This window comes from Mus caroli, chromosome 4, assembly GCF_900094665.2.
Source record: "Mus caroli chromosome 4, CAROLI_EIJ_v1.1, whole genome shotgun sequence".
Classification (NCBI taxonomy): Eukaryota; Metazoa; Chordata; class Mammalia; order Rodentia; family Muridae; genus Mus; species Mus caroli.
Genome location: NC_034573.1, coordinates 107,701,059 through 107,724,856, shown reverse-complemented (window position 1 = coordinate 107,724,856; position 23,798 = coordinate 107,701,059). Strand labels below are relative to the sequence as shown.

General features: G+C 49.9%; 2 protein-coding genes across 10 annotated transcripts in view; one reads left to right on the top strand and one right to left on the bottom strand.

The window, feature by feature from the left end:
* The window catches only part of Rnf220 (ring finger protein 220), a 219,616-nt gene extending 214,407 nt beyond the window's left edge, over positions 1-5,209 (top strand). For all 8 annotated transcript variants that reach the window (XM_029476301.1, XM_021159692.2, XM_021159693.2 and 5 more), the window contains 3 exons: positions 3,316-3,424; positions 3,544-3,618; positions 4,283-5,209. In XM_029476301.1, the coding sequence (XP_029332161.1) occupies positions 3,316-3,424; positions 3,544-3,618; positions 4,283-4,354 (256 nt within the window). In that variant the 3' untranslated portion in view covers positions 4,355-5,209. The remainder of the gene's footprint in view (positions 1-3,315; positions 3,425-3,543; positions 3,619-4,282) is intronic.
* Positions 5,210-8,179: 2,970 nt separating this feature from the next.
* Tmem53 (transmembrane protein 53) lies at positions 8,180-23,795 on the bottom strand. Of its 2 annotated transcripts, none has more exons than XM_021160266.1 (3): positions 23,588-23,795; positions 10,792-10,907; positions 8,180-8,872 (listed from the first exon to the last, which is right to left on the bottom strand). In XM_021160266.1, exons 1-3 carry the CDS (start codon positions 23,667-23,669, stop codon positions 8,219-8,221), a joined length of 852 nt encoding a protein of 283 aa, XP_021015925.1. In that variant the 5' UTR covers positions 23,670-23,795; the 3' UTR covers positions 8,180-8,218. The 2 variants fall into 2 exon arrangements, with proteins under 2 accessions (XP_021015925.1, XP_021015926.1); XM_021160267.1 differs by having other exon boundaries at positions 23,609-23,795.
* Between the last annotated feature and the right edge of the window lie 3 nt (positions 23,796-23,798).

Genomic DNA, 23,798 nt, shown 5'->3' with positions numbered 1-23,798 from the left:
GGTTGCCTAGGGTTAAAGGGTAGCCTCTTCATTCTAGGGCCAGTGTTCCATCTTGCCTCCTGCCAGAAGAGTGGCTTGCAGGCCAGTGCAGGGCTGGGTCAGTGGCCTGGGTCACCTCCCATTTGTTTCCCTCCATTTTGTGTTGTCATAAATTCATTCCAGCCCGTTGTGCTTGATCAGTTTATCTCGGCCGGGGCCGCAAGTGCTGCTGGCATGATGTATGGGCCGCAGCGCAGGGCCCGGCTGCCCATGAATCACCGCAGCTGCTCCGTGTCAGCGCCGGAGCGGGCCATACGGATTCGGTGCAACCAGCTTAGGGAGGGGGGGTGACGTATGGATGTTTATTTAATAATTCTCTCCTACTCCAGCTGAGCGGGGCGGGCGGGGCTGTAAGAGGCTCCCACCCTCGTCTGGAGGGGCTGCTCATAAATCAGAAAGACAAGATCATTAATCAAGGATGGCGCCTGAGGGGGAGGCAGGGGCCATGGCAGTGGCCATCCATGCAGGTGCCACCCACCCAAGGCTGGGGACGCCAGCTTTCCTGTCCACCTGTGTGAGCACAGGCACCAGTGGGCGGGGCACTCGAGGACAAGGTGGGGGCTGATTTCTGCTATATATATACAGAGGTCTCTGCCAGATCCACCAAGATGGATTCTTTTCAGTCCCCAGGACATCCTCGTTCACCAAGTACAGGTTCCAGCCCTAGGTCTGTTTTATACCCAAGAAGGGGGAAGAAAGGTGCCAGGGCTTCCTCCAGGAGTCTGACTACAACATCCATGCCCTAAAGGGGCTCAGAAAAAGCTCACAGCCATGCCAGCCATGGTATTGCACCAGGCGGATTGCCCTGTGTGGCTTTGCGGGTCTCGGGGCTGACCTTAGAAAACTGGGAAAGCCTTGCTCCTCCTCTGAGTTGAAAGAGCGCCAATCCACACAGGAGGTCAGTGCCACAGGGATGCTCTGTGTAGCATTGAGCAGATTGCCAAAGAAGCCGTTGGTTGGTTTGGTTTGTTTGTTTTTGTTTTGTTTTTTGTTTTTCAAGACAGGGTTTCTCTGTGTAGCCCTGCTGTCCTGGAACTCACTCTGTAGACCAGGCTGGCCTCGAACTCAGAATTCCGCCTGCCTCTGAGTGCTAACGAGGGAGAGGATGATGATGGCTTCCCAGAGCCTTGAAATTGAGCAAGGAGCTCCAGGGAACCTGCCAGCACTAAAAAGCTGGCATAAACCCTTTGGGTGTCCCTGGAGAAGGAGGTTATGGGCCCATTGTGTACAGCCACCAGGGAGACACATTCTATATTGCTGCTGATATACTAAAAAAAAAAAAAAAGAGATTGAAATTTGTTGTACATTAAATACAACTAGGCATGGTAGTACATTCCTGTAATCTGAGTTTGAGGTTAGCCTGGGGTATGCAATGAGACAAAATAATAAACATGTTCTTATGATCTTGCCTATATATACCTTCTTCTGACAGTTGTGTCCAGTGGTCACAGACCACCTGTAAGTTCTGCAGCTTTGTGAACACATTGTCCCCATGCTAGCTGAATACTCCCTAGCTCCAGAATACCACCTCAGTCCAGTCTTAATGGAGTGCGACTTTGAAACCTCCCTCATTCTGTCAGAGCCCACCCCTTACCCCAGTTGCTTGGAACAGGTTCCTGCTGCTGGCTGGAGGAGTGGCCTCACTCTGTGCTTGCTTGCCACCAGCCTGCTAGGGCTCGTGGGCTGCTTGGCCTTTGTTCTATCATTCCTTGGCCTGGAGACACATCTCCTTGTAAGCAGTGTGGACTTGGTCTGCCACAGCCTGGGCAGGCTACCTCAGCTCTTCTCATGTAAGGCGAGCATCTTCTCACAGGGTTTTGGGAAGTCTAAATAATTGGTAAGAAGCCCGGCAGTTAATAAGTACTTAGTACATTTTAGCTGTTGGTGTAGCATTGTCATTTCCTAAGGCACATTCCCAGACCACTGTTTGTTCTCCTGCGGTTTGGAGGGTTGGGAGGGTCCTAAGTACTCCTTGTTCATCCGTGCTGCTGTGCCTGCATCTCTTCTTTCCTCAAAAGAAGACCAGCATGGTTTCTCATGCTCACGTGCCCCACTTAGGGCTTATGTCACTAGCAAATAGTCACTGATACTGTGTTTAGGCAAGTGAGCCTCTGCTTTGAGGGAACTCTTGAGGCTGAGTTTATGTTAGTAAACTGGTCCCTAGAAACCATAAGGATGAGGGGCAGGGCGCAGCTCAGTTGGACGAATGCCTTCCGATATTAAAAGCCCTAGATAGACTCCCAGCACTCAGAAGGAGGGGCAGGGCGTACTTTTTAAAATGCCATGATAGAATCTTAAACTTTATATGTTCATCTAAAAAAATGGGGGGCCCAGAGAGCCCAATGTGTGGAGCACACTGGCTGCTCTGAGGACTGGGGTTCAGTTCCCAGCACCAACCTGGCAGCTCAGAACCATCTGTAACTCCAGTTGCAGGGGATCTGATGCCCTCTTCTGGACTCCACAGGCACAACACCTTTGTGCTTAAAATTAAATTTTGTTTTCTTTGTTGTTCAAGATAGAGTTTCTTTGTATAGCCCTGGCTGTCCTGGAACTACCCCTGTAGACTAGATGAGGGATTGAGGCCAGCCTGGGCTGTTTGGAATTGGTTTTTGTTTGGTTTATTTGGGGATAGGGTGTCTCCGTGTAGCTTTGGTTGTTGTCCCAGGACTCCCTTGTAGACCACACTGACCTTAAAACCCACAGAGACCTGCCTGCTTATGCCTTCCAAGTGCTGAGATCAAAGACATGTACCACCATATCTAGGAGACCGGCCGGGGTTTTGATTTGGTGTTTGTTTTGTTGGTTTATGTGGGGTTTTTTGTTTTGTTGGTTTTTGAAACACAGTTTCTCAGTGTAACAGAGCCCTGGTTGTCTGGAGCTGTCTATGTAAACCAGGCTAGCCTCGAACTCTTAGAGATCTGCCTGCCTCTGTCTCCCAAGTACTGGGATTAAAGACATGCGTTGCCACCACCTGGCCAGTGAGACCATTTTTTAAAAAGAAAAAACAAACAAACAAAAAACCCAAAGAAATCCATAAAGGCCCCAGGGCAGTGGTGTGTGTTAAGAGCCGACTGAAAACTGAGCCTGATTGAAGACCAGTAGGTTGCTGGCTGTCGCCAAGCACCTGCCTTAGATACTGATCAGGTGATGTGAAAGAGCGGATCCCAGCTCTCCGGGGAGTGGTTGGCAAGTGGAGATGTTGAGAAGAGATTCTCCGTGGGATTCTGGGTCTAAGGTACTTCCTCCACCTTCCTACCCTGTGTGTTGTCTTTACAGAATCACCGAAGAGTCAGCTGTAACTACATTTGAGGCTCTGAAGGCTCGGGTCCGGGAGCTTGAACGGCAGCTATCTCGGGGGGACCGATACAAATGTCTCATCTGCATGGTAAGTAGGAAGGAGTCGAGGCGTGCTCTCGGTCAGCTCAGTGCCCTGTGGGCTTAGAAAGCGGCCCTCAGAGGGTGAGCATACTTCAGCGACCCTTTCTCTGCCCACCTCCTCCCTAGGACTCTTACTCGATGCCTCTGACGTCTATCCAGTGTTGGCATGTGCACTGTGAAGAGTGTTGGCTGCGGACTCTGGTGAGGTGGCGTTAGACTGAGTGGGTGGGCAGCTGTTTGTGGCACTGTCCAGATGTTCACATTCTGATTGCACCTGCTTGAGGGAGGCAAGGAACAGCCTGAAGTCAGGAATTCACCCCCAAGTTGAATGTGTTGTCTGCACCCTCATTGAGGGTTTATTCATTTCTACCCTCCACGCACTCACTGCAGGTGCCCTTCTTCCCACCCCCCTCAGAAAGATGCTGGTAGTGAGTGGATAAGCCCGACAAGGGCCTCTGCCCCTCCCCCTCCCATTACTAAGCTCCTTCTGCTCCTGCCCTGTTCTTAACTCGGGAGCAGCCATTAAAATGTCGCCCGGAGACAGCAATAAAAGGCCCGGACATGGGCTCTGTGTCCTGATCAAAGGCCGCATGTAATCTCGTTAGGGCCAGGCAGCCACAGCTGGACCCAGCCTTGTTCTCATTACCCGGGCTCCTGCTGTGGGGCTGGCCAGGCGGTTTGATCCTGGCGTCTCCCCAACACAGGAGCATGTCTGCCTGCTCAGAAGCAACCCATGCATCCCTAGCCTGGCTGACAAGAATGAGGGCCCAGCACAAACTGATGGGGAAAAATGGCTGCAGGCCTGGTGCCCATGTGTACAAACATGGCATGCCGTTCTGAGCCCTCCCCTTTCTTTTCTCTTCAGGGTGCCAAGAAGCTCTGCCCTCAGTGCAACACCATCACAGCCCCCGGAGACCTGCGGAGGATCTACTTATGAGCTAGCTGTCTAGGCAGGCCTTGCCTCGAGCAACGCCCCTGCCCAGCCTCTGTGACAGTGACTCCCTCTCCCCTTGTACATACTCTCACACAGGTTTCCCTTGTACATACATGCACATACACACCCAAACACACATAGAGGACTCTGGAGCCACAGTGGGACAGCCCTGCCTGCTTGTTCTTCTGAACTTGGGGACCATGCCTCTTTGGGCTCTGCTTCCAGGGTGGTTTGGGAAGCATAGCAGGGCACGGCTCCTGAGATCCATCCCCTAGACTGACTGACCGACAGACACACAAACACCAGACTGAAGCACATGTAATATAGACTGTGTATGTTTACAATGTTGTGTATAAATGGGACACTTTGCCCTCTACCACCTCCCCTTTGGTTGTATGTTTTTCTTCTTTTTTAATGACTCCTGGAAGCAGTGCCCCTTCAGAGCTGGCTGGGAGCTCGGCTCAGCCACCTCTTAGGATGCCTGCCTCTGCCTCTCCCATGGCATCCCGTCCCTTTCCCATGTGCTCAGTGTTCAGTGGTGTATATTTCTTCTCCCAGACATGGGGTGTTTGCCCCAAGGGATCTGATCCCCTCCTTAGTCTTAGCTCATGGGGCGGCTCATGAGGAGCTGGAGGCAGGGTAGAATGGGACTGAGCAGGAACAGGCTGCAGTTGGGCTGGATGACTGAGGGTGCCTGGCTGCCCAGCCTGCTGCTGAGAACAGCCCCTGCAGTAGCCATGCTCCCTGCCCTCCTGTGGGCCCTATGGTGTGATGCTGTGTCTGTATATTCTATACAGAGGTACTTGTCCTCTCCCTTTGTAAACTACATTCGACATGGATTAAAACAGTATAAACCACTGCTGTCTGTGTTTGAAGATGATCTGGGAAGGTGGTGGCTGAGCCAGTTGAGAGGGTCATCCTGTGCAGGGTTACACTGCAGTGTGTGAAGTCATGGCAGGGGGTGGCATCCGGGAGCATCCCAGCAGGTGTTGGGGGTAGGGCTGAGGATCTGGGCTCCTGGCTATTGATGGGTAGGGGCTCTAGGTTAATTCCTTATCGATGTAGAATCGTCAGCTCATTAATCACAAAAGAGGTCAGAGCTTGGGGTACAGAGGGGATGTAAGCTCTAGTCCCCAACCTAGGGCAGAAGCAGCTACAGACAAGTCACACAAGCTCTGGGTCTGTGCTACCTTTCAGTCCCCTGAAATGTGCCATAGGTCATCTGAGTGCCGGGGAATGGGGTAGCCTGGTATAACTCCTGCCTAGATCTCGGGTAAAAACAGACCTTCACGTAAAGGACTGCTCTTAGCTGCCAGGACTCAGATATAGCACCTTGTTAGCTCCACAGCTCCCCGCTGCCAGTGAAGTAGCTGGATGCTTCCTGGCAGAGGGTTCAGGAGAGCCCTCACCAGAGAAATGTGAGAAAAAGGTGGTTGCTCAGACTCGGGGGGGCGGGGGGGGACGGGACTTTTTGGGGTGCCTGCAAAACCACAGCAATCCGATCTAGTTGGCAGCCTCTGCTTCCCTTTGCAAGCCAACTGTCTTGGAATCCAGAAGAGCCCCTTCATGGTCCTCATGCCCTGCTGGGTGCCACCGAATATCCTGAGCACAGCTGGTAGGCTTGAAATCCAGCCTACCTGGCTCCCAGTGCAAAGTGAAACAGCCCTCTGATGCCTGGGAAAAGGTGATCTGTCTCAGCGGTCAGTTCTAAGCAGCCAGATGTGTCTCATGTCTCTGCTCTCCCTTTCCCCTGCCCTGGACTCATCGGGCCCTTGACAGCTGCTTACCCCAAACCCGAGGGTTGGGGGGCATACACTCTCTAACCTGGCACATTTAACAGGGCATTCATTCCACCAAAGCATGCTTTAAGCTATCTCATGGCCCAGGCAACACTGCCACCTGTTGGCCATGGCTAGGGATGTAAGCATATCTCCAAGGAAGCAGAAAAGTTGCAGAGAAGCCCAGAGGTTGAGCCCAGGAGGAGACAGCTGGCCCCTGGAGACTTGGGGATCTACTACCCCGAGAATATTAGAAGTTTCCCACCCACAGATTTCAAACTGCCTGCCAAACTCTGAAAGCCCTTCTCTCAAACCCAAGACCCTTGATCACAGAAAGTTCATTCAATCAACAAATATTTAACTACCTAACCTACTATGTGCGCAAATTGTGCAGCTGTGACTTTCAGCACAGTAGGTGGTACAACTTCTGAGTACGGCCATCTTTGCTGCTGGAGGGTACTGAGTGGGACTATATGAGAAATAAAAGTGGTGTTTCAGCCTGAATCCCCTTACCCTGGTTCTGCCTTCCAAGACAAGAATCACCACATTCTCCCTCCCTTTGAGCATGGCAGCCATTCTGCCCCACACGCACATAGTCCTCCCCTTAAATACACAGCCACCAAATCCCTCTAATTCGGCAGCTCCCTAACGAAGTGTTGTGGCACCAAGCAGGCCCCAGATCCCCAAATCCTCAGCTCTCGCTGCTGTCTGCCTCAGATCCCCAGTTCGTAAGGTCAAGAGACAGCCTCTCTGGGTTCAGGCCCAAGTGGGGACAGGGCTTCCCACTGCGGGGCTATGTCCTTGCAGAGGGGTCACAGACCTGCTCCCCAGCCTCCCTCTGCTACTCTGCAGCACCTTCCAGGCATGAACTCAAAATTCAAAGCAGGCACGCTAGCATAGGCTGTTATCCCAGGACCTGGGAGGCAGAGACTCCCAAGCTCAAAGTCATCCTCAGCTACATAGTGAGATTGAGGCAGCCTGGGCTACAAGACACACAGACAGACAGACAGACACACACACACACACACACACACCCATTCCCCCTCCTCACACCAAAACTTAATTCTGAGAACAAGTATAAAATTTCAATTACCTAGCCGGGTGGGGTGGCACAGGCCTTTAACAACCAGCACTTTGGAGGCAGGGCCAAGCGGATCTGTGAGTTCGAGGCCACACTGGTCTACAGAGCAAATTTCAGGGTAGCCAAGACTACATTGAGAGAGACCCCATCTTGAAACAAAACAAAACAAAACATTTCCATTTTCTAAGATCCTTAAGTTCTAGGATATGCAAGATAGCCAAGAACTAGAAGTCAGCTATATGAGTTGTATGTATAGGTGCCGTACACCTATGGTTAACACGCAGGGTCACCGACTGGACATATAGGACTTTGGGCTAAGAACAACTCCTATGTTAAGGTTCTTACCACAAGCTCCGTGTGTGCTTGTATGTGTGAAGGCACACTTGTGTGCAAATGCTTGTGGAGGCAGAGGTCACCTAGGGCACAGCTCCTCAGACACTGTCACTTTGCTGCTTGAGACAGGTCCTCTCTCAGGCCTGGGGCTCACTAAGTAGGCTAGGTTAGTTAGCCAGTGAGCCCGGGCACCTGCCTATCTCTGCCTCCCCAGAGCTGGGAGTTTAAGTGTGTGCCACTATGCCTGGCTTTTTCTTTTTCTTTTTCTTTTTTTTTCCTTTTTCTTTCTCTTTCTTTCTTTCTTTAATGTGAGTTCTGGGATTGAACTCATGATTATACTGCCAGCAATTTACCAACTGAGCTCCCTCCTCAACCCCACATTATTTTTGAAGACAATTCTGGGCTTGGAGCCATCCACCTAACACGAGAGAGAGAGAGAGAGAGAGAGAGAGAGAGAGAGAGAGAGAGAGAGAGAGAGAGAGAGAGAGAGCGCAAACACCGTAACACCGTAGGAATCACCAGCCTACTATACTTGTCCAAGTAACTGTAAGGCTGCCCCACAGAGACCTGCCCTGCCACTCCCATCCCGTGATTGGAGGGCGAAGCCATGCTAGTAGCCCCCAGGATAGATAAAGGTTGAAGGGAGGTGTCGGCGTTTATTTCCGGAGCGGGACCTCAGCATTGGACACAATTATGCATGAAGTCAACACACAGACTTGTATAGTAAGTAGGATAGTCTCGGAGGTGGCTGACATGCGCAGATGACACAAAGTCCACTCCACGCACCATGACCTGGTGAGCCAGACGTGCCTCTACCATACGTTCCACATCCCTGGCCGAGACCACCTTATCAGCTCTAGAGTAGAGGTAGAGTTCAGGCCAGCAGGAGCCTGAGTCCTGCAGCCTGTCGTAGAAGTGGGTGTGGAAGAGGGCAGTGAATGGAGCAAGCAGGAAGTGAAACAGGATCACCACCAGGGCAAACGCTGCCAGGAGCAACAGGCGCAGCACCGCAGGTCGGCGCTCCAGGATGGTTGCCAGGGCCCTCAGGGCCCCTATCAGGTTGCTATCGCCAGGACCACTGTCAAAGATGGTGCCCACCACATGCAAATGGCGGAAGCGCTGGTGGGTCTGTAGGAGCTCCAGCACGTAGCGGTAGAGCATGACGCCGGCATTGCTGAAGACGTGAAAGAGCAGAGGTTCCCGCTCAATCTCATAGTCAAAGAGGAGCTCCAGCAGCTTCTGGGCTATCACGCGAAGTGAAGGGATGCCCAAGGACTCAGAGAAGAAGACCATGTGCCAGGGGGCCGTGTATCGGATCACAATGCAGCCCTGGAGAGACAAGCGCACGCACAGGTTAGCCGAAGGAGCCCAGTAGCCCTACTTTCCACAGGATTCTGTTGTAACTAGCTTGCCAGCTGCAGGCATAGGTGCTTCCCAGGAGTGGAAGTACACTCAAGGCCTGTTTCCGAAAACCCCGGGCTTCATGCTGTCTAGACTTTTCAGCCTGGGATGGTCTTTGAAGCCTGGAGCTAAGAACATGTTTTGGAGACATCTGATTCTACCAAAAGAAAGTATCTTCCCTCTCGTTTTCTCTGTGGCTGTCCTCCTGGATAACACCACTCCAGACCTTGCATAGTTAAGGCCTTGGGGATTGGGTACACCAAGCTGCAGCTACTGTGCCTTGCCCTTAGTTCCTAGACACAAGTAGGCACCCCCAAGAGAGCGAGAGATGGCATGCAGGACCCAGTCTTGACCACCAGAGGGCGCAGATGAGCCAGCTCCACATCGCAGTCCTGTTCCCCCTTCCCTGTCGCAGGGCCCTGAAAACAGAGTCCACACTGTCTGTATTTGGGGGTCTGACCCTTAATTATATCTGATTCCTGGACTTTGGACCACCTCTCACGCTGGTTTGGAACTTGAAATTCCAAACCAGAAAAAGACAGATAAACTGACAGAGACAGAGGGACAGAAAAAAACAACAATGAAAGAAATTCAAAATACAGAAAATATTGTTCTTAAATGCTAAATTCTAGGCCCAAGCTCACTTTCAACTTCCATAGTCCTTTTATTGCCTGCCTCAAGTGAACCTTTATACCTCTGGTCAGGTCCCCATGAAGGTCAGTTAGAAGAGGCACCAGACACCACCTTGTCTAGGTCTTAACCCCTCTTATTAATTTGTTCTAGAGACAAAGGGCCTCTCTGTCAGGAGCATGAGTTGGGCAGGCTCTGGGGTCAAACGGGTCTGGACTTAATTCCTGGCCCTGCCACTTATTAACTGTCTGGGCAAAGAGTAATTTACTTCCTCTTTCTCTGTCTGTGCCCCCATCTATAACTAGGATGACACCCACCTCGAAAGGTTATGGTAGAAGTTTAAAAAAAAAAAAGTATCTCAAGTGACAAAGCTGGCACCTGTCAGGAATGAGGGGAGACCTGCGGGCACAGCTCTCAGAGACCCCTGAGCTTCCAGCCGTGGAAGCGCTGAAAACTCTGAAAGGGGTTGCTGAAGGCCACCCACACCCCCAAACGCTAACATCTCAGAGAGGCTTTTAGCCTTCCCCCACCCCGCGGCAGGTGGGATTCTACTCTTACACATATCCCCTTGCAGCTCAGTCTTCCCAGTAAGCCAAAAGTAAGGCCTTCTTTAGAGCACAAGGAAGGATGGAGAGGCCTGCAGTGTGCGACATGGATGGGACTCCGGGGCTGGACATATCAGCTCTGTAAGATGCTTTGGACATTCGACTTGGGTATCTGGACATGGACTGTACATGGTATGCAATGAAAACTTAGTAACATGACAAGGTGGCGTCAGGCGGCACACAGTAGCTGACTAGATCTTTTTCGACAAAAGGCAAACAGGACACGTTCCTTACAGCATAAGACAGGCTGGCATTACTCTCTAAGAAAAATCAAGTTTTCCATTGGGAAGCTTTTTTTTCTTCATGCCCACCTTCTCGTTGCCAGGGGTGTGGCGACCCTTCCCTGAGGCTGTCCCTGCACCTGCCCCCAGCACTTCTGTCTTCCCTATGACCACCGACCCACTTTATTTCTCAGACTGCCCACAGAACCAAAGCCCATGAGCCCACTGTCTCCCTCATAGGTCTTCCCTGTACAGATCCAGGGCTGCCACATAGGTGACCAACTTTTGCTCCAGCCCAAAGGCGAAGCAACCAAGCTTAAAGTTCCCCACCAAGCAGCCCAGTTAGCAGAAGCCCGCCCCCTGGGCACACTTGCCTGCCCGCGGTACTCACCCTTTTGTGGTAGATAGCACTATACTTGGCCAGGTTCTTGTCCCTGCAGCCTCCCCAGCCCAAGAGAATCACCACAGGCTGTTGCTTCCCAGCTTCCTTCCCACCTTGTCTGTTCTCTGAAACACAGATGAGGGCTGTCAACACCAGAGGCAGGACTGGGGGTTCTGGCCAATCTAGAGCTGTGAGCTGGGAACCAACAAGTACTCAGTGTCCACGTGGCTCCATCCTTCCAGCCAACTGCCTTTTCCTAGGCCTCTGAGGAGGTACCGCAGCATTGCTGGATAAACCCACACGAGGACACCATATTTTAGTAACTCGAATCTCAAGACAAGAAAGTGAGTGCCCTTTGTAGACAATTAATTCACCTTCCAGCCCAGGGAACCATAATCTATGAACTAAATCAATTGGTTTTTCTTCCATTTTTAAAAATTGCATTTATTTTTTTTGTATGGGAAGGGACATTGGTGCCAAGGGGTATGAGTCTGGCAGTCAGAGGACAACCTGTCAGAGCTGGATCTCCTTCTGTCATGCATCCTGAGGATCAAACCCAGGTCGTTAGCCTTGATAGCCAATGTCTTAACCCACTGAGCCATCTCGCCAACCCACTGTTTTTCTATGGTCTGTGAGCTAACATGGTGCATGTGTGTATGGTATATGGGCTTGTCCATGTGATGCCATGTGTGAATGGTATATGGGCTTGTCCATGTGATGCCATGTGTGTATGGCATGTGTGCTTGTCCATGTGATGCCATGTGTGTATGGTGTATGTGCTTATCCATTAAATTTTTTTTAAAGATTTATTTATTATTATTCATTAGTACACTGTAGCTGTCTTTAGATGCACCAGAAGAGGGTGTCAGATCTCATTACGGATGGTTGTGAGCCACCATGTGGTTGCTGGGATTTGAACTCAGGACCTTCGGAAGAGCAGTCAGTGCTCTTAACCGCTGAGTCATCTCACCAGCCCCCCATTAAATGTTATGTGTGAATGGTGTATGTAATTGTCCATGTGTGATGTCACATGTGTATGGTGTATGTAATTGTCCTTGTGATGTCATGTGTGTATTGTGTATGTGTTTGTCCATGTGATGTCATGTATGGTGTATGTGATTGTTCATGTGATGTGCACAGACACTGTGGAAACTAGAGGTCAACCTTCGTATCTTTCTCAATCACTCGCTACCTAGTTTGTGGAGACAGTCTTTCAGTACACTTGGAGCTCACGGACTCATCTAGGCTGGCCAGCCAAAGAGCTCCAGGATCCCTCATCCCCCATACCCCCCCCACCTCCGCCTCTCCCTAACCCTGGGATCACAGCTGTGCGAGCTCTGCCCAGTGTTGCTGGGGGAACTGGGGATGTGAACTCAGGTCCTCATGCTTGATCAGCATCACCCATGGGCTCCTTTCCAGTTCCAGAAAATGGCTTCAGGCTGAGGGCCCCACAGAGCCAGCTCTATTACTTCTTCTTCCTTTTTTTTTTTTTTTTTTTTTTTTTTTGAGACAAGGTCTTACTATAGTCCTAAATGGCCTAGAACCCTATCTTGAAAAGAATAAGTACCTGTAAATTTACAAAAAGTCTCATTTAATGTCTGGGACTATGGATCAGTGGCAAAGACCTTGCCTGGCCTGAATAAAGCTGTGGGTTCAATCCTACATGTGAGCATGCATGTGGAGGTATGTAGGTGTACACACACACACATGTACACATGGAGTCTTGATAGGGATCTGGAATATAGTGCATTTAGCAGAGTGTTGGCCTAGCATGTGTAAGACTATGGCTTCGCCGGGCGTGGTGGCGCACGCCTTTAATCCCAGCACTTGAGAGGCAGAGGCAGGTGGATTTCTGAGTTCGAGGCCAGCCTGGTCTACAAAGTGAGTTCCAGGACAGCAAGGATACACAGAGGAACCCTGTCTCGAAAAACAAAACAAAACAAAACAAAACAAAACAAAACAAAACAAAACAAAAGACTATGGCTTCACTCCCCAGCATGATACACACAGCACGGCAGAACATGTCTGCTACCTCAGCACTTGGAAAGTGAATCAGAAGTAGTGAGTTTGAGACTAGCCTTTGCCACAGAAGACCCCGTCTCAAAATAAATAGTCACATGAGCACATAGCCGTTCTTGCCCAGCCTATCTATTGTCTATGGCTCCCTTCAGATGTAATCTCACAGATGACTGCCTACAAAAAAGATTGGTGGCTCACAGAGCCTAAACTATGACTGTGCAGAAGGCGTTTGCTAGCCTCTGTTCTGCTCTGTGAACACATTGGGGGGGGGGGGGAACGATCTTAAGGGGGAAGCTTCGAGGGCTTAGGGCATAGCTCAGTTGACAGACAGCCTGCCTAGCATGCTCAGGGTCCTGGCTTAGACCCACAGGATCACAGAGCAAAACTAAGCACGCTGTTGCACACCTAGAATGGCCCTAGTTCTCCGGAAGTGGCGGCAGGAGGATCGGAAGTTCCAGGTTGTCCTCAGCTAGAGAGGAAGGTCAGGGTTCAAAGTCAGCCTGGGGTACACGAGACACTCTCCCCTCTTAATATATAAATAATAATAACAAAAGAACTGACAGAAAAACAAAAAATGACAGAAGCAGGGCAGGAGGCGGCCTGACTCCAGCCACTGCTCCACCATGCTGCCAAGAGAATGCTGCAGCCTGAATTCACCAAGTTTAACCTGGTAACACCATAGGCAGGTATGCTATGTGACCCCTGCTCTGCACCCTGAGCACCTCCAGGCTCAGCCCCGTCCATAGCTGGAAGCATGCCTCCTTCAGTGATGTACTTAGAGCAAAGTTAGCTGCCTGCACCATGCATGTCTGATGAGACTTCCCTAAAACCATCTCTACCTACCTCATTTCCCCCGGGAGGTAGGTGACACCCCTCTGTGGGACATTTGCATGAGGACTGTAGCTAGACAGCCAACCTTTAAAAGGGGCTAGTTATGCACCCTTCCAAGGACCAAGCGGCTTGGCTCTGCTCAGCCGACACCTGAAATTTATTGATGCTGGTGGTGACCTAGCAACAGTAAATTTCAAGGCTAGTTAAGAAGATGGTAAATATAAATCACTAACCTTTGGACAAAAGGAAGACAACAATTTCCTGTGGAAATTAGTGTGATTGAAAAGTTCAATGTTCCTGCTCTCCAGAAGCGGCGACTCTGGCCTTCAGAGATTAACTGCCCGCACCCGCAGGGCTCTAGGCCAGATGGAACTAGACCAGACCCTCCTCAGTCCCTTGCTGACATCTGCCATCCCTCTCAGGCTCCAAGAACTCAGGTGCCTCCAGTCAGTCACAGCCATTCTTATCCCTGTACCCCTATATCTTCTGCCAGGGCAGTACCTGAGGACCTGAACTACGTGGGGAGGGGAGGGGACCAGCCCAATCTTGTCCACCTCCAAGCACAGGCCTTGCAGGCTCCTGGGTTAAACCAACAACTACCTACTCCCACCAGATGACTCTCTGAGCTCAGGCCACTGGATTTCGTGGCCTTGCCACAAGACAAGGCCAGCCCCTCAGAAGCACAGGAAGAGCATTTCTACACAGAGATTTGAGCAGGTTCTGCAGATTCTCCAGACTGTCCCTCCAACACTGGGACGTGGAACTCTGCCCAGCTCTGGGGTGGGATATCTGTTAGTTCCCTAGGCAGGGTGATTCTCAAGATATTTCTCTATGAAGACATCAGTGCCGGTGCCGTGGACAACGCTGCAGACTCCCGGAGCCTAGTACTCCCCTCCTGCTCTTAGAGAGAAAGAACATGTCTCTCTGCTCTCCAGCTCCTGTACCCAACGTGTGCCTCATGGGATGGGAGTGGGGGTGGAAGGTGTGCACACTGCCCTATGTATCAACATTAGCTTCTGCTTCTTTGTGATGCTGGGAACGGAACCCAGTACCATGTGCATGAAAGGCAAGCCTTCTACTATGAACTTTTACCCCTAGCTGTCCCTTTGGAGTCTATACCTAAATATTCTATAAAGGCATTACTTTTTTTCAAGATTCATTTATTGTATGAGTACACTGTGATTATCTTCAGACCCACCAGAAGAGGGCATCAGATCCCATTACAGATGGTTGTGAGCCACCATGTGGTTGCTGGGAATAGAACTCTGGACCTTTGGAAGAGCAGACAGTGCTCCTCTTAACCACTGAGACATCTCTCCAGCCCATGATGATGATGATGAAGATGATGAAGAAATATGGCTTGGAAATCGATAGTGACCAAGAAAGGTCGGCCAGAGGAAGTCATGTTTGTTACAGTGGCTTAAAGGTCCCAAGGGAGCATGCAGGCTGGACAGAGGACATGTAAAGGGTCAGGTTATGATAGCCACCTGGGTCACAGTAGGCAGACCTTAGACTGGGACCCTGGAGGAGACGGAGAGCGGCCAAGAGTAGGGCTGGGACCTGATTCCACTCAGTTAGGGTTTGATTCCATAGCAATAAAGAGCAAATGAAAACCCTGGAACAGGCATGATCCAATTCGTTACTGACTACTGTAGATTTAAACAGCTGTCTTGTTTAGTGTCTATCTCTCTCTCCTTAGCCAGCAGGTTCTGCTATGCAGGAAATGACATCTACCGAGTTTAGCACCACAAGCCCAGAATGAGAGGAGGCGACAGTCACAGGCTGGGAGTGGTGGCACGTGAAGCTTCAGCAGGTCACAGACCTCAATATAAGAATTAAAACTAGAGGCTGAAGAGATGGCTCGGTGATTAAGAGCACTATCTGTTCTTCCGGAAGACTCAATTTCAGACCAGCCACAGCTCCATAGTGAGACCCTGTCTCAAATAAAAGAATTAAAACTATAAATCTTAGGGCTGGAGAGATAGCTCAGCGGTTAGGCACACTTAAAGAACTTGAGTTTGATTTCCAGCACCCACGTAGCAGCTCACAACCATCTTTAACCCCAGTTCCAGGGGATCCAATGCCGTCTTCTGAGCTCTATGGGCGCCAGGCACATGAGTGGTGCACAGACAAGCATGTATGCAAAACGCATAGAATAAAATATTTTTTTAGAGAGGAGCACATCTCCATGACCATAACTAGGCAACAATTTTGGGGCCGTGGCAGCAAAGGCACAGACAACCTACAAGGCAGGTGAGCTCGGACCTCTCAGCTCTGTGCTTTTCACTTGCTTATTTCTATTTTACGTTTGTGCATCGTGTGTGCGCCTGGTGCTCAGAGGCCAGAAGGGGGCGCTGGATTCCCTGGAACTCCAATTACAGGTGCCTGTGAGCCTCCAGATGGGTGGCAGATACAGAAACTGAGGGTTCTGCACAAGCAACAAGTGTTCTTAGCCTCTAGTCCATCTCTCCAAGCCCAAACTTTATACTTTAAAGGGCATCTTCCAGGAAGGAAGAAGGAAGGAAGGAAGGAAGGAAGGAAGGAAGGAAGGAAGGAAAGAAAAGAGAAGAGAGAGAGAAGGGGGAGGGGGGAAAGAAGGAGGAGAGAGGAGAGGAAACGCCTCAGACTATAAACCACACCTTTGATATGGTACTTGTACTCAACACATTTTAAAACTTTTACAATCTAAAAACAAAAAGTGTATGTGCGTGCATGCGTGCGTGTGTGTACCCAAAGGGGGAGAGAGCAGAGAGAGGGGGAGAGAATGCTTCAGTGAATGCTTCTGTATATGTGTGATTATGGTATATGTGTATATGGTACGCACACTTGTATAGGCATAGGCACCCATACACACATATGGAAGCCAGAGAAGGACATCAAGAGCTCTCTGTCACTCGCCACCTTATTCCCTTGAGGCAGGGCCTCTAAGTGAGCCTGGGGCAAAGCTGGCGGCCAGGGATCCCCACTGATCCTCTTGTCTCCACCGCCCACTCCACTGGCCCCAAAGTTGGGGTTATAGGATCCTGCGTGTTTGCGTATGTACGTACGTACGTGCGTGCGCATGCGCAGCCATCCCCAGCTGATCGCATGGGTGCTTACATCCTCATATCATCCTACTCCTACAGTTAGCCTTCTTTCTCCACTGGTCATGAGTACATGGAAAGTGGTTTAGCTTCACGGTCGTTAGGGAAATGAACGTCAAAGCTACAAGGAAACACCACTTTATGCTTCTGAGAAGAGCTAAAACAAAGAGTCAGAGGATCAGGATCGCGAACCCCATAGGAGAAAACAGAGCCTTCACACACTCCTGTAGACGGAGGAGACTAGTACAATCGTTATAGACAACAGCCTGGCGGTTCCGCCCAGAACTGAAACGTACTATAACCCCAGCGCTTTCCAGGTAGAATCGGGAGACCTGTGAGTTCAAGTAAAACCTGGGCTGCCAAGCAAATTTTAAGTCGGCCTGGCATGCACAGCGCAAACTAGTGATGGTTAGTTTTATGTCAACTTGACATAAGCTAGACTCATCAGAAAGAACCTCAGTTGAGAAAAATGCCTCCATCAATGCACCTGTAGGGAATTTTCTCAGCTAGTGATCCACGGCGGAGGGCCCAGCCCAGGCCAATGTGGGTGGCTCCATCCCTGGGCTGGTGGATGTGGTTCTATAAGAAAGCAGGCTGGGCAAGCCATGAGGAGCAAGCCGCTAAGCAACATGCCCCATGGCCTCCGCATCAGCTCCTGCCTCCAGGAACCAGCCCCGCTTTAGTTCCTGTCCTGACTTCCTCCAGTGATGAACAATGATGTGGAAGCTAAAGCCAAATAAACCCCTTCCTCCCTAAGTTGCTTTGGTCATGGTGTTTCATCACATAAACAGAAACCCTAACTAAGACAAAGACTCTACCTCCAAACAACAAAAATCAATCATTGAGTTATTTGTGACCCAATAATTCACTCCTAAGACAGGAACTGAAAACAATGGTCCACACAGAAACTTGGATTTCAGTTTTCATTGTAGAATGTGAATGTATCCATACAATGGAATACTATTCAGCCATAAAGAATGCAGTGCTACCTGCAGTATAGATGAGCCTTAAACACACCATGCTACGTGAAAGGAGCTGGGCCTAAAAGGTCAAGTATCATATGATTCCATTCATACAAAACAGCCAGAAAAGGCAAATCGATAGAGACAGAAGGCAGATACGTGGTTGTCAACAGCTAAGAGGAGGAGCGGGGAGTGACCATTAGTGAGCCTAAGATTTCTTTTCCAGTGTGAATATTTCTAGAATTGGATCCTATTGGTGTTTTCACAACTATGTGAATATACTAAAAAATAATAATAATAAATTTTTTCATTTTAAAAAGATGAATTTTATGATATGTAAATTACATATGATGTTTAAAAATAGTAACAGAAAAAAACAAGCTGCAAAGTACTATCACAAAATAATATCCTTTAAATGTACATATGACCATTGTATACATGGCAAAAAACATCAAATATTAGTGGTAAATACTTCTGAGTTAGAGGCGATTTGTTTTTTGAGACATGGTCTCCCTCACAGCCTTGGACTTGTTACCACCTTGAACTTCTGGTCCTCTTGCCCTTCGATCCTAAATGAGGGGTCACAGCTGTGCACCCCAGCCAGCTTACAGGTATTTTTTTCCATGACTTTTTAAATGCATTTTCTAAAACAAATATGGGGCTGGGGTGCTCAGGGATAGAACTGGCCTATCCTGTGTAAGACCTTGGAATACTGCCACAACAAAAAATGATTTCAAAGCAGAAGGTACCAATTTCTTGAGGAATGTTACAATACCATTTCAAAATGCCAGCAGGGAAGGCGGTTCCACCAAAGCAGCGAAGGCAGTGTGCTCATGGATACCCCGAAGCCTGGGCAATGAAGACACATTCCTTTCTACCCTGACACTTCCTCAGCGTGCTACAAAATAACTCAATCTCCGGGCTGCCTGTCATCTGTCAGGGACTAACAGGACACTAGAAACACAGGAATTACAAATCCATCTGCTGTACAGCAAGCAGTTCAAGTCATAAACTAAAGTATAAATTAGATTGCATACATCCCAGGGGCGTGTAGCCAGGACAGAGAGAGGGCTCACCTGACACTGGCTGTTCTTAATGGGAAGCTAGAAGCAAAACACAAGGAGCCCATGTGTTCTTAACCACAAGCAAGAAAACGAGTCCCCGGTTTCTCTACTCCCCAAAATTCCTTTCTAGAGTCTCGCTGCTCCTGAATTTAATCCAAATTATTTTAAACTTAGATTTTGAAAGAACAGTAGAATTGCATCCCATTTAAGAATCTACACTGTATAAAGCCATACGTCTCTCCACATCTCTTAACTCTGTGACTGTGAAACAGACCTAAGGTATAGTCCTTTACTTTCCAGTTCCTCCATCTGTGAAATGGGACTAACGCTGAAAAAAAAAAAAAAACCTCAGCAAGATCACCACAGAAACCTCAACGGTGTATTGCCTCAGAGAGTTCAATCCTTGTTACATGTCTGCTGTAGAAAAAGCAGGAAATGAATATCTAATAAATGGGAGTCACACTCTCTGCTGCCTGCTTTCCTCTGCTCTGCAAAATACCATTACCATCTCTCCCGTCAGTTTATGTATTTTTACACCATCATTTTCAGTGGCTGCCGAGTAACTGTAGAATGCTCTCATACTTTATGGTGACCAATCTCCTATTATTGGACATGATGTCGTTCCCAGTCTGAGGCTATAATAAAAATACTTCAGCGGACACCCTTACTTTGTGTGCAGCCTTTGCTGTGGCATGGCACTCCCACAGTCCTTCCTCATGGCAGCCAAAAGGTTCACCTTCACAAGCTCTGAGGTGAGGCGCGCAGGTGGAAAAGTGTGACTGGGAAGCCGTATACCTCGCATCTGTCCGTCTGTCCATCTGTCTCTCAGCTGTGAAAGTCGACTAAGGGTACCCCTCCTCCCAGGGTGATGGTGAAGATTAAAGACATCACGAAAGGGGTCTCCCAGAGGGCTGGCATGAGGATGGGGGACAGCATGGTCACAGTGGAAGATGACAATCATGACAAGCACCCTGGGCCCAGACTTCAGGTGCAAGGCCTGGAACAGACAGGCACGCAGCAGGCCCCTGGGAAGAAGTTTTTTGTTTTGTTTTGTTTCATTTTTTCTCTTTTGGAGTTGGGGGTTGCTTTATTTTCTTTGAGACAGGGTTTCTCTGTGTAGCCCTGGCTATCCTGGAACTCACTCTGTAGACCAGGCTGGCCTCAAACTCACAGAGACCCACCTGCCTCTGCCTCCCGAGTGCACAGGGATTAAAGATGTGCGCCACCACCACCCAGCTAGGAAAGAGGTTTTAACTGGCTTGTTAATGGATGAAAGAAGAGGTAGGAGAGTTCAAAAATCAATAAAATTTGTGCTTCAACAACACTGAAACTGGACCGATCACAGAGAAGATCCGCTTGGCCCCTGCACAAAGGACAGGAGATACATGAAGTGTTCAGTGTTGTGTTGTTTTGTTTTGCTTTTTGGTGTTTTTGAGACAGGGTTTCTCTATGTAGTCTTGGTTGCCCTGGAACTTGTTCTGTAAACCAGACTAGCCAAGTCAGAGATCCATCTGCCTCTGCCTCCCGAGCACCAGGATTAAAGGTGTGCACCTCCACACCTGGCTAGGTTCAGTGGTTTTAAAATAAGTGAATGGAACACTTTGGAAGAAGGTGGCAGTCACAGCAGCCCTTGGGGGTCTACAGGTAAGAAGAGGAACAAATATTAACTGTCCCTTCCTTCCATCCTTCCTTCCTTCCTTCCTTCCTTCCTTTTTCTTTTGAGACAGAGTCCTGCTCAGACTAACCTTGAAACTGCAATCCTCCTGCCTCAGCCTCCTCTATGTGATGCCTCTATACCTGGCCACCTCTTGAGTTCCTTGACTCTCCACAGTGCAGAGCTCTCTCTCCACAGTCTCTCTTAGGCTCCTGCCCTCTGCAGCTCCTCCCTCCTTGGTTCTCTTCCAGTACCTTTCCTTTGGCACTTTCTGCTGTTGGCCAGGGACCTGCCAGCCCTTGGAAGCTCTACACCTTCAACACAGGCCCCTCATGATGGAGGGGACCCAGCACTGCTCCCTGGTGCCAGCAATAACTTCCTGAGCGTAATGATATGGCTACATTACTTAACCCTTACCAGTAACACACAGAAGGAAGGCCCACAATAAAGTCTGAAACCCCTCAAGTTGCCTGTGTGACGGCCAAATCTGAGGATGAGATTCCTGCCGTGAGATTCTCTGTGAACTCTGCAGGGTCAGTGGGGTGTGGGAAGACAGTCTGCCCAGCCTGACCCACAAAGCCCAGGGCTCCAAATGACTGCAGCCCACCGCTCCACTGGCTGCTCACCTTGCTGCCAATTCAGTGCAGAGCCTGGCTCTGTGGCTTTGACTTCCTATTGGGAGGGAGGCAGTTCCCAAACCGAAATATGACTGACAGTCCTACACACTTCCTCACTAAACACTAAGCACAGAGGAAGGGCAATCTCTGCCCCCAGCCTTCCAGGAAAGTAATTCTGTGTAGCCAGGTCAACCTGTAGAGGAGCTCTCTGCAGAGGAGAAGCCAGAGGTTTCAGAGCCCGCAGTGCACCTGTTAGGGTCAGGGTTAGGGTTAGGATTAGGGTTAGGGTTAAGGAAACATTCCATGACCTCTGGCTTAAGTCTGGGGCATGCACCATGAGAGGGAAGCAGTGGAAACAACCGTGAGCCCTGGAGGTACTTCCTCTTGGAGGAAAGGTTTGAGGAAGCAGGAACGCTGTCCCTTCCAGAGGAAGAAGGCTTACTTTCTAGATAGCATCCACATCATTGCAAAACCATCTGCTTCCACATCCCCTCCCTCCAGAAAACCACAGCTCTCTGCAGGGCACCGGAACATGAATCGCTTGAGGTGCCAATAACTCGCCCAAGGCAGGGACACAGCAAAAGCTGAACTGAGCAGAAGGGATGTGAGGCTGCTGTGGCTCAATAGGAAGTGCTTTCTAACAATTTCTACAACAGGCCTGGAACGTTAGCTACTGGGAAAGATTAAAGGGTAATTGCAATTTCAAGCTCTTTTGGGCTACAGAGTAAGTTCAAGGCCAGTCGAGTAAGTTCAAGGCCAGTCAAGACAACTGTCATAAAAGGAAGGCTGAGCTGGGAGAAGCACTTACTGATAGACCACAGGACCTGAGCTAGTGCTCCAGCCCACCCAGAAGAAAGAGAACCAACTGCCACCAACTGTCCTCTGACCCGTGCACATACACTATGGTGTGCATGCACACACACAAATAAATAAATATGTAATCAAAGTTAATGCGGGCTGAGTATGACATAGTGGTAAAGCACTTGCCTTAGCACGCATGAGGCCCTGCGTTCAATCCCCCAGTCCTGCCTAAATAAATAAGACTGTCTCTACCCACGTGGGGAGAGAGAATCCCTACCCTCCTGGCCATGCAGAATGGAGAACCAGCCCTTTGCAGCTGATGGCTCTACCAAGACAGAAATAGTAACTGACTTCATCTAATGCTATTGTCAAAAATTCTTCAAAAGTCCTTTCACATCTTTAAGCCCAACGATCCACCTCTAGGGAGAAACAGATAGGGCAGTCCTTCCTTCATGCTTTGGGAGATGAGAGGCTCCTGCCCCGTCCTAGATAGACTCCAAGCAAGAACACACAGTGGGACAGGAGGGCCTAGGAAGGGAGGCCTGGGGAGGCTTTTTAAATTTTATTTATTTATTTATTTTGGTTTTTTGAGACAGGGTTTCTCTGTGTAGTCCTGGCTGTCCTGGAACTCACTCTGTAGACTAGGCTGACCTCGAACTCAGAAATCCGCCTGCCTCTGCCTCCCAAGTGCTGGGATTAAAGGTGTGTGCCACCACCGCCCGGCTCTGGGGAGGCTTTTGAAGGAAGCACCCCCTAGCTAAACTTTATGATGAGCTGGACAAGTGCGGGGCAGTGGACTGGAAACACCAAAGAGCAGAAGCATTGGCCAACCTGTACTCCAAGCCTCCTCTGCCCCAGTTTCCAACAGTCTCCAAAGGGAACAACCTTCCATTCTCTGATCCAACAACTTACACTGCTTTACAAGCTACTAATCTTAGGAGGCCTCCCACACATCTTTTTTAATGATATGGCCTTAGGAGGGTTAAACACACACACTCTCACACACACACACACGTTAAGTTTAAATGCCAACTACTAAGCTCACTTCCATCAGGATTCATGCCAAGTCCTTTACACAAATAATCTCAGTTGTGCAACCAGCAATTTTTCCTCAGCTTTGCTCCAGCTTTGCTCTGCCTCCCAAGTGCTGGGATTAAAGGTGTGTGCCACCACCACCGGGCTCTGGGGAGGCTTTTGAAGGAAGCACCCCCTAGCTAAACTTTATGATGAGCTGGACAAGTGCGGGGCAGTGGGCTGGAAACACCAAAGAGCAGAAGCATTGGCCGACTAAAATTCAAAGTTGAAAGTTTGCCGAAGGTCATCCAATTATTAAAGGGATAGGATTTCAACAGAATTCGACCGGGCCTAACCGACCGTTGTGTTAACCACTGCCAGGGTGAGCTGAGAAGGGCAGGACTAGGCTTGCTGAGTCCCTTGGCTTTTCTGAGGACCAGAGGCTCCCCCAGGAATCCAATCAGTCTGCAAAAATGAAAGATGGGCCTAGCCACACTTGCAAATGAGGAGCGACAATCCAAAACAAAAGAATTAGAATGAAGCTTGAAGGGCCTCCAGCTACAAAGGGATGCAGAACATTGCCCTTGAGAACCTGGCGTGGAACAGAAAGACCCTCAGTCGACTGGGGGCGGGGCACGGGGGGCGGGACTCGGAGCCCCCCCCCCCCCGCAAGCTCTAGCCAGCCCTGTGGGACCCCCGAAGGGGGCGGGCCGAGGGAGGGCGGGACCGCAGGGCGGGCGGGACATCGCTGTTAGGTCACCTTCCCAATCCCCCTCCATACTCTGACTCCAGCAGGGCTGATCCGGGATCTCGATGCTGTAATCCAGCTCGGCCGAGGCCATGGTGAAGGTGCGGGCCGTCAGCACGGGCCTCCCGCCGGAACTCCCGCAGTTTCACCTCGCCTGGGCCCGGACGCCACCGGGCCACGCCCCCCCTTCACGCCCACGCCCAGCGCCGTCCAATCCCCGAGC

Excerpts from the sequence above, each read along its gene's own strand:
- Tmem53 (XM_021160266.1), bottom strand. The coding sequence starts at position 23,669 with ATGGCCTCGGCCGAGCTGGATTACAGCATCGAGATCCCGGATCAGCCC. Across the intron at positions 10,908-23,587 it reads TATGGAGGGGGATTGGGAAG|AGAACAGACAAGGTGGGAAG; the intron begins GTGACCTAACAG and ends TCTGTGTTTCAG. Across the intron at positions 8,873-10,791 it reads GTGCTATCTACCACAAAAGG|GGCTGCATTGTGATCCGATA; the intron begins GTGAGTACCGCG and ends TTGTCTCTCCAG.